The sequence below is a fragment of the Dermacentor silvarum genome, unplaced genomic scaffold, assembly GCF_013339745.2.
Source record: "Dermacentor silvarum isolate Dsil-2018 unplaced genomic scaffold, BIME_Dsil_1.4 Seq453, whole genome shotgun sequence".
NCBI classification, from domain to species: Eukaryota; Metazoa; Arthropoda; class Arachnida; order Ixodida; family Ixodidae; genus Dermacentor; species Dermacentor silvarum.
The window spans coordinates 20,249-30,405 of record NW_023606259.1 but is presented as its reverse complement, the minus strand read 5'-3'; the positions used below and the strand labels follow the sequence as shown (position 1 = coordinate 30,405).

General features: G+C 42.4%; 1 protein-coding gene across 1 annotated transcript; it reads left to right on the top strand.

Annotated features, from left to right (window-relative positions):
• Positions 1-2,558: 2,558 nt before the first annotated feature.
• LOC125941843 (uncharacterized) lies at positions 2,559-7,695 on the top strand. Its single transcript, XM_049659699.1, has 2 exons — positions 2,559-2,942; positions 5,776-7,695. The coding sequence occupies exons 1-2, from the start codon at positions 2,564-2,566 to the stop codon at positions 7,035-7,037; spliced, it is 1,641 nt and encodes a 546-aa protein (XP_049515656.1). The 5' UTR covers positions 2,559-2,563; the 3' UTR covers positions 7,038-7,695.
• Positions 7,696-10,157: the final 2,462 nt, after the last annotated feature.

Genomic DNA, 10,157 nt, shown 5'->3' with positions numbered 1-10,157 from the left:
GGAACACGCAGCAGCCCTCCTTGAAACGCTGGTTTGTACAGCTGCCAGCAGGTGGCAAAACAAGTTTATGCTTGCGCCATCGCGGTGACAGTTTGATATAATTTTTACAAATTTTCAAGTGGAATTTGATTTTATATTGGTTAAGCATTATCCATCTTAGTCTGGATAACAACCTTTGAAAAGCAGATTTTTTTTTATTGTAACCCGGGAGAATAATCCAGCCATTTATTAGCCAAAACCACACTCTAGCCAAAACCCCATAATATGATCCACATGTTCTGTGGGCAATAACAGAGACCCTAGTCTGGTTGTTCTACAACAGGTTGAACGTCTTGCCAGTGCCGCTTTCGTCCTGCAGTGAAGCAGCACCTCCGCGTCGGTGTTGCGTTTCTTGCGATAATCGCCGTCGTTACTTTATGCTTGCGCTTCATCGGTATTCGTAGTTCGCCCCGGCTAGGTTTTGGAGAACCTTCGCTTCGTGCAATATGCCCCCTGCAAAGCGTTACCATTCGTACTTGGAGCCCGGCACGTCGTCCACAAAAGTTCCACGACAAACTGTGTGGAGCCAGCAAAAGAAGGCACGTCAAGCGACTGCTGCGCTTGCAACTTCACAAGTAAGTGGTGGTCCTTGTAATACAGCTGTACAGCCGCTGCTTCAACTACTGCATAGAATCGCGTAACAGCAGCGCCTTTTATCCTCCGTTAACTCTTTCCTTACCGTTTTATTTAAAAACGTATTATTGTCGCAAAAAAACACACAATAATACGTGAACTTATAGCTTTGCTGGAATGGAAGCAAGCAGAAGTGATTTCTCGGAGTGCTTTGATAATTCTGATGTGAAAGTTAAAGGAATCATCTCAAGAAACGTTAATAATTTGGAGTTTTCACTGAAAGTAGTGAGAGTAAAATAACCCTGAAATACAAGATATGTTCATTTCTCTTCTTCCTTTTAAATAGAGAATTCGCGTTTCAAAGTTATGGAATATTTGTTGCTCGTTCATCATAAGAAATTACAACAGTTATTATACTTTACGGGGAGAAAAATTGATGCAAGGAATGACTCAGTTGCTTAAGATTTGTAGTTGCACTGTCACCTCTTTTTGAACTCACTCGTTAAGCAAAACACCTATTTTGTTTACGTTATAGTCATCCAACAACTATTTCTTGCCTTCAGAAACCAACAGATTTGTTGTCTTGATTTATGTATAGCAATCTATTATTTTGCCAATTTTATGGTACATTCGACTATTCAATTTTGACTCGTGCAGATTACATTCAGCTGGTAGATTTTGAGTGCTTGGAACACATTCGCCTGGCTCATTCAGAGCGCTGTGCTCCAGCTTAGAGCACTCGGAGGCATTCCCACCTTCAACCAGGGTGCATAACCGAAGTAGTAGTAGTAGTTTAATGATTGGAAAATGTAGAGAGGTTAGCTGGAAAATAGAGCATCTGGCCTGCTACTCTACGTAGATCCAACAGAAAGTCAAAGATGTGGCTACTCCCATTGCTCTGGGAGCACCTGGCACGTTCTGCTGAAGTAAGCTTTCTCTGGCGCCAGTCTTGAGAGGGTTCTGCATCGCTGCAAACTGAGCTTTAGTGCGGTAGGAACAAGTCAAATGTACCGTTAATTTACTGTTTTGATCACATTAAAATGTGATGTTCTAATATTTCACTTATCTGCTTAAAAGAACACTATGATCTGTCTGCATGTCGTGATGTAGTTTTCCTTTTTTTTCATTACTATCATTCATTATCTGTCAGTGCAACAACTAGACAAAAAGGAAAAGACGATCATAGGTGGTTGTCTCTACTGTCTTTGTCTAGTTGACATTTGTCATTTGTCTAGGCTATTGATTTCAAGTTATCACTGAAGCCCTATCTTTTTTTTTCTCCTTGCATCATGTCTAGTCCCCTGAAGTGCCTGCTGACAGTAACTCATCGAGCCAAGTGATTCATCAGAATGATGACACTGTAGATTTTTCATCTGAAGACGCCACACTCGAGGAACCATGTATAGTCGATGACGAATGCACTGACCCTGATGCTGACCTCAATGAGTTTATCAGGATGTACTCTGAAAAGAAGCTTCCAAATCAGACAACCAGCCTACTGCAGGCAATTCTGTTAGTTTTGACGTTTGTCACTGCTGCTGGGCTCACATGGACGCAAGTGGATGGTTTGCTAAAACTACTAAATACCCTGTTTGGACGAGACATCTTTCCAACATCTAAGTATGGATTGAGGAAGTTGTGGGATCTCCAGCGGTCAAAGGCTGTTGAAGTTCACACCTACTGCCCAGCATGCCTTCATTTGACTACAAACTGTGGAAACAACAAAGAGCGGTGTAGTATTTGTGCCATAGAAGCGACACTGCCGTACATGCTGAGGAAGGGAAACTTTTTCATTACGCTTGATTTGAAGCAGCAACTACTGAAGTTGTTAAAAAACACTGCAGATTTAGTCGGTAAAAATCTGCAGCAGATAGCGGCAACAACTGGTCAGGGATTGATCCAGGATGTGACTGATGGTCAACTTTATAAAAACTGCCGCACTAAAAACAAGATGTCATGGAGTGACCTGACTGTGACGCTGAATAGTGATGGCTCTCCAGTTTTCAAATCCAGCAAGGGATCATTGTGGCCAATTCAGGTGGCCTTGAATGAGCTACCTGTTCCACATCGCTGGAAAAATATTCTTGTTGGGGCAGTATGGTTTGCCAAAGAGCATCCACCGTGTCATCTGTTTTTAAAAACATTTGTTGACAAGTTCAATGCAATTGGCACACTGGTGTGGACTTTTGCTGGACGCACTGTGCGTTCCACAGTCAGTGCCCTATGTTGCTGTGTTGACTCACCGGCACGGGCTGCTCTGCTAAATGCAAAGCAGTACAATGGATACTATGGCTGCTCATGGTGCTTTCAGAAGGGGACACTCATCGATGGTAAGGCTACACTTTTTAAATGTGTGCACAAGTGCTGGGAATAACAATTGTGAATAACTGTGCTCAGTATTCAATTACAGCAGTGCAGAGTCATCTGCATATTTCTGTTGAACTATCGTAAAATAGGCAGGTGGTTCAGAATGCATGAGATTGAGTGTGGCTTGTAGCTTAACGGAAATAATTCCACTGCAATGGCGCTGCTTAGCAGTCTGCCTTAAATGTATACATTATCAGTATTTTTTGGCATGGAAAGGCAACAGAGGTACTGTTATATGTGCCAGCTTATAAATAAACCGACCTTCGTAGGCTCTAATGAAATATGCAAGGGCTATAAACCTTGACAACCTAGTGATTCGGCAACAAATGATCCTCATTGGGAATGTGTGCACTTATGCCACCCTATTTTTTTCGCTGATTCTCCCTTCTCGTTGTGACCCAAACACCCACCATTGCCTTGTTAGCATGCGGAGGTGGCCACTGAAGGTGACTGAGGCCACAATTATTCAGCAAAATGGCCTATCATACCACTTGTCCTTGGGCCTGCACTAGCTTGTGTTCTTCTTTGAGACTGTCTTCATTTTGTTTGTCCTTCAGAACTGTGACTGATAGAAGTTCCACTACAAGCCAATGTCATGGCACGAACCTCCTCTTCGAGTAACTAATTGTTCTGGAAGTAGCGATACAGGTCGTGATGAATTACTGTGCATTGTAGTGGTGCTTTGTTGTGGCAGTGTCTTGCAGTTCACATGCTTTCAGGTATGGTGAGGATGCTTTTAGCGCATAAGATTGGTATAATCCCTGCCTTGGACGGGTTTACAGTCTCTTGCCTATAAACATGCATTTGTGCTGTGAGCCGTTTTCATGCTCGCACCTGCAGACTTTGTCTATGTGTGCTGCCATTTTGTGTGGTGTACTGGTGAACCACTGCAGCATCTGTTCAATCTTTAGAGATACTGTTTTTCATGTGTGGAGAAACTATGAGCACAGCACACTCGTGTTGGTAAAGTTTCTCTTGAGTCCTAAGACTTCCTCGATCTTAGAAAAGTAAAGGGGAACTTTAAAATTATTTTGTTTTGTTTGTACCATAACATGCCTTATTTCCTAGCAAAGTACTGTGAGACCTAATAATCGAATGTAGTATTTAGAATGTTGTCTTATTTTTTTGCAGCGCAGAAATGATTAATCGAGCCTCTCAGTTCTCCTCCTTCTTTCGCAGAAAACATCTGGTCCCACGTTTTTGCCACTCAAATGTACCTTGAAAAATGAAGTATTGTCCTCCATAGTGAACTATAGGCGTGTGCCCTTGATATGTTCAAATATAAGATACACGCCTCGTGCATTCAGCTCATGTATCTAGTCTTGTACACTTCCGAGCAGAGTGTATCAAATAATGCTTAAATGGCATAGTAATATTGGTGCCAGCTGTAGGGCCCCATATATTTGCAGGTTATTGCAACTTGTATTCCCTGTTTTACCTGCTGAACTTGGCAGGCTGTTCCAGATGGCAAAACTGGAAGCCTTTTGGAACCTGATGCACATAATTGTTTGCTGTGCATATGCTTAGTTACCAAAGAAAAAGGATGTTTATGTTATTGTTAGCGTAACTGTTATGCTAATTTAAAATGTAGAAATAATGACAGAAAAGGAAAATAAAGTGTAGGAAAAGAAAACTTGCCGCAGGGAAGAGCCGAACGCAATCTTACGGGTTATCCATGTGGAGCTTTACCAATTAAGCTGCTGCATTGGCCATCCTGTCATCCATTTTCTTGAGTACCTCAGTACAGACAACCAGCAAAACTATATATGTCTGCACTAGAGCTACGGCCAATTTTTATGACCTGTGTGTGTACATTGGCTGAGAGTGTCTTAGCTAGTGCTCCTCATGGCCAGGTTAACTAATGTGGAACATCCTTTCAATCATAGGTGTTACCTAATATGTGAACTTAGGTGCAGGCAACTGGCCAATCACCCCCTGCATGCTACCTCTTTGCATTGTGGCTGCCAAAGTTGAAGCCCTTGGTATCGAATAAGCGAGAAGAATAAGGAGAACAAAGGGAATCGATCTGGCATGTGATCTTAATTTGTCATAGGCCCTTAACTTTGCAAACTTGACTTACAGCGCATACATAGACAAAGGGACAGCAAGAATGACGAAAGACAAGCGCTGACAATCCCTTTGTCTATGTATGTGCTGTAAGTCAAGTTTGCAATGGAATACCACTTAGCCCGTACCCAAACCCTGCCTTGACTTTTGCAGCCTTGATGTCATCAGGAAGCATGTAAGGGTTGATTGGCCTGCTCATACATTCTTGTACTATGTGACATCTTTTGAGAAAAGGATGTCGGACATCTGCTGCCATGGCTGTGAGTGGCAGTGGATAACACTCGTAGGGTGACTGTTGTACACATTGTGTGCGCTAATACCCAAGAAAGTGAACAGATTGACGGCCATCGCTGCAGCTTCATTGGTAATGCACCACATGCATAATGCAGATGATGTGGGTTCAGCTCACACCCTTTGCCATTTCTTTTCATCCACTTTCATTTCCCTTTGCCCTAGTTACTTTATAAATTTCAGTTAAGCATAGAAGTTAATTTCCACTATGTTTTCTCTGAGTTCATTCTCCATTTCTTTCATGTGGTTTATACTCAGTCTGCATCCTATTGACTGATCCTTTTTTTTACTGTTAGGTTCACATGCAAATTTCTTGTGTTATAAGGTTCGCAAAGAACCGATAGATTGTGCAGCTTTGTTCGCTGATGCCAAAGAGCATTATGTGTGACCAGTATTCATCATCTGCAGCTACAAGTTGGTGTATATTTTCCTTTTCAGGAACACTGAAGTATATCTTTGAAGGTCCAGATGCGATGGAAAGGTGCCACGACTCAGTCATCAGTGCGATGTCAATTGCAGCCTCAAGGGGGTGCCCTGCGGACGGCATAAAAGGCCCATCTGCTGTTGCCAACCTACGGACATTGGACTTGGTGTGGGGTTTTCCTCCGGACTATTTACATTGCATCTTGGAAGGTGTTGTATGTCAGTTAATGGAACTGTGGCTCAGCTCCACTGGAAAGCCATGGTATATTGGCAATAGAATTAGGATTTTGAATGACCGCATGATGAAAATTCGTCCTCCTGGATTTTTTACGAGATTACCAAGGTCGCTTTCCGAAAGATCATTTTGGAAAGCAAGCGAATTGAAATATTGGCTTTTGTATTATGGAGCACCTTGTCTGGAGAATATCTTGCCACATAAATACCTGCTCCACTTTTCTTTGCTTTCACACAGCACTTACTTGCTATTGAAAGCAAGTATAAAAGAATGGGAAATATCACATGCTGATCTTTTGCTACAGCAGTTTGTTCAAGAAATGCCAAAGCTCTATGGTGACAACACCTTCACGTTTAATGTGCACCAACTTGTCCACATAGCAAAATCAGTTCGAATGACAGGACCACTTTGGGCCACTTCTACATTTCCCTTTGAAGGGGGAAATGGTGATCTTCTAAAGCTTGTGTCTGCTGCCAAAGGTGTGCCTCAGCAAATAGCAGAGAGATGTATCATGCAGGAAATGTTAAAATCACTTAAGCGCATTGTTTTCCTTCCACCTATGTTGAAAAAAAAGCAACAAATCATTTCTGGAAAAAAAACTGTGAATCATTATGCTTCAGCTGTCATGGGTGCACCTTTGCCTGCATCCAATCTAGAAAGCAGTGTACATAGTCTGTTAAATGCGTTAGGTCCTGTGTCAACGATTGGCGAATACTTCAGGGCACAAATTAGAGGAATCATTGTGCACAGTTCACACTATAAAAGAGCAGAAAAGTCTTGTTCACAGTACATTGAAACTTGTGATGGAAGGCTTTGTAGAATAGTGAATGTGCTTTCTGTAGATAGTTCCATGGTGTTCGTATGTCAGGAACTTATGTTTACCGAGAGTCTTATGCCCTTCCTCTATGAAGTTGAACATCCACCGCCTGATGTTGGGTTGTGCTTGTTACAAGAAGAAAGCATTTTTTCATTATGTGTCTATGTAGAGCGAAATGACAAGTCATTCATTGTAAAAATTCCAAATTTGTACGAAAGAGATTAGGTTCTTTGTAGCAGAAACAAAGCAAGCAAGCTCTTGAATTCCATTTTAGTGAGATGGGCTTATCTTAATACACTTTATAGGGTTGCCAATTATAGTTTTTTTAGTTCAATGTAAAAGATACAATTGGGAGCAAAAGTGTGGAGAGCACAAATGCTGTTTAAAAAATATTTCCTTGACAGTCTAGCAAGGCATGCACCTTGAAATCAAGCAGCACAGCTTATGTGTGTGTGTGTTCAAGCACTTTAATTCCTTGCAACAGTTCAACGTAGCGTGGCTGTGCAGGAAAGTTTTCTTTAGTTTTGGCTGAAGCGATGGTCTTTTGTACCCATCTATACCTTCCTGTGTGCTCAATACTGCATTGATTAAGCAGAAAAGGCTGTGTAGCATTTTTTATAAAAACCTTTCTACTGTGGTCACAATTGTTTTTATGCTGTAAACAGGGATAAGTCAGTCTGATAGCAATTCTATGGTGGCGTGAGAGAGATAATGGACATGTTTACTTTGTACCTCGTCTCCAGAGATAAGCTGTAAACAAGTGTGGCCCCAACCATAACAAAATGTTTTCTTTATCAAGGCAGTCATGTAGTTCATGCTTTGAGAACTTATGTTTGCGATCCCTATGATAAAAGGGAGCTTCTTTGTTTAATGTTTAGCATTTCTTGCCTCATAATACACCCTTTGCAGTAGGTTCATGATTTAAGTCAGTTTAGGCCTCTTCAATAATAAGATATGTGCCCAACAGGGAAATTTAACATCAGTCTCCCAGCACCACAGACTGATGCTCTGATTAGGCCATTAACCAAACTCACCTCTTGCCACTTAATTATTTCAGACAATTTATGTATTCATCAGTTGCACAGCATGTGTATGTGCTAGTTTCCATAAGCCAGAGATGCCAGAAACATCCAAATAAATGAACCTTACCATTGTCTTTCATATGTGGCATATTGCACAGCATTAAGTTGCTTATAAAACGAAAAGTGTGTCATTTTTGCTATCATTTTCAAAGATCATTCAATAAATCTTAAGGTTGTCACAAATGTTCCTTTGCATAATAAAAAAAGGCATGCATAATGAAACGGTTTGGCAAGCTCTGCGCTCTTCAAGCTACGTACAAAGAGCTAAAGCCCAAACTTAAGCACGATGGGATGTAAATTGTCCAGAAATGATTCCGACACCGAAGGCTGATTTTGCATGTTGTTTTCAACAGACGACTTCGATTATGCATCTGATGTGTGTGGTAGGTGTGTCCTCATTGCGAAATGTTCTCATCATTGTCCCAATATTGTGAAATTGAATGCCTTTCTGCGTGCACATAGTGCATAGCTGAATATTGTATTATAATGAACACTTGCCATCTTGTGCTTTTCCCCATTTTCGATCCTACTTCAAATAAATTGACATTTGCTTTTATATTACCATAGGCACAGTTTGTTAGAAGCATGCATATTGTGCTTATATGATTTAGCTCTTGCTTTTTTCAGTGTGTGCTGAAAAAATATGCAAGCTGCTTTTCAGGGTTATGAATAATTGTTTCTTAGTTGAAAAAAATTCTGTATATTTTGTGTAATTGTACTTCAATGGAAATACAGTATAGACCACTTATAACGTAACCGGATATAGTGCGGTCTTTTCAGACTCCCGTTAAGTTTCCCATAGCACTCCATGTAGACACGTATCGCTTATAGTGCAGTTGTGGGAAACGAAATACCGGTTACATTGCGGCTTCCTGGAAGTACGGAAGTCAGCGGAGACGGCGAACACTCCCCTCAAACAGGCGCCCCAAGGAGTGCTCTAGGAAAAAAGAGAGACCAAGTGGAGGAGAAGGGCACGTGGTGCGAACGAGAACAGCCAGTGAGGCTGAAACCAGAATCTTGAGTGCGAGTCGTGAAATATCATGGCGCGCATAGCGAGCGAGGGCCACGAAACTGCCGACGCCGGCCAACGCTTGCTTCACGATAACGGCAGTAAACGAAACTTCAGGGAGCGGGCGGCTCCGGCACGGCACGGCGAAGGGCGCACGCGGAGACCATGGAATGTGAGGGAGGAGGGCGGCGGGGAAGTGGATTTCGCCTCGGCAACTCTGCCGCTTCGGTGGCTCCCCTTGCCCTCCCTTGTAGCTCCCTCACTTTCGACTGTCACTGTGCATGCCCTCCACCGCTCCAGCCGGTCCAGCGCCAGCTCCCCGAAGTTTCGTTTTCTGCCGTTATCGGGAAGCGTTTGCCGGCGTGGGACAGCACCGCTGCTTCCCTCTGCGCCGTAGCCGCAGCGTGCAAGGTCAACACGTGACTAGAAAGTAGAGGAAGCATAAAGGAGAAAGAAGGGTTCACTGCCATTTTCTACGCGTGACTACGGTAGGGTGGCTGAGACGTCGGCACGCACACGCATGTTTCGGGGCAACGCAGAATCGGCGACCTTGCCATTTGACAGAGGGTGACATATCCGCCGCGTTTTTTTTTCTTTTTTTGTTTCGTTCGCGCGCGCTACAGGGTCTCTCCTAAGCTTTTACTCTATGGCAGTGCCAGAGCAATGTCGGTTCGAGGCGCCGCTGCATGATTTGGTTCGAATTAACGAGATTCGTCTGTAAATTGAATGCAAACATTCTAGCCGCATTCCTTGACTGTCACATACGCGTGGCGGCTCGGTGCACATGTTTTGCTTATGTGCGGGCCTTGAAAATTGTTGCTTTGGTTATAGTGCGGTACCGCTTATAGTGCGGATATTCGCGACTTATACTTATGTTATAAGCGGTCTACACTGTAATCACTCTCATTTTTGTGTGTTGTATATGAGTGCAGCACATTTTCTGCAAGCCATTGTTTATTGTAACTAGTAGTCGGCATGCTTTAGAATGTAAAATTTGTGTATATTTGATGTCATTGTGCTTCAATGAAAAATATTCATCACTCCAACACTGTCATTCTTTTTTTCTGCTCTGTAGCAGCTCAGCTCAAACACTTGCATCAAACTTAGTGTTCAAGGCAAGAAATTACTGGATGAAATTATTTCAAGCTTTGTATTAACTAAATAGTATGACGTATATTTTCTGGAAGACATTGTTCATGTAGTGGTGACTAGTATTTGTGAGCATGCTCCAGAACGCAAAATACAACACATCCT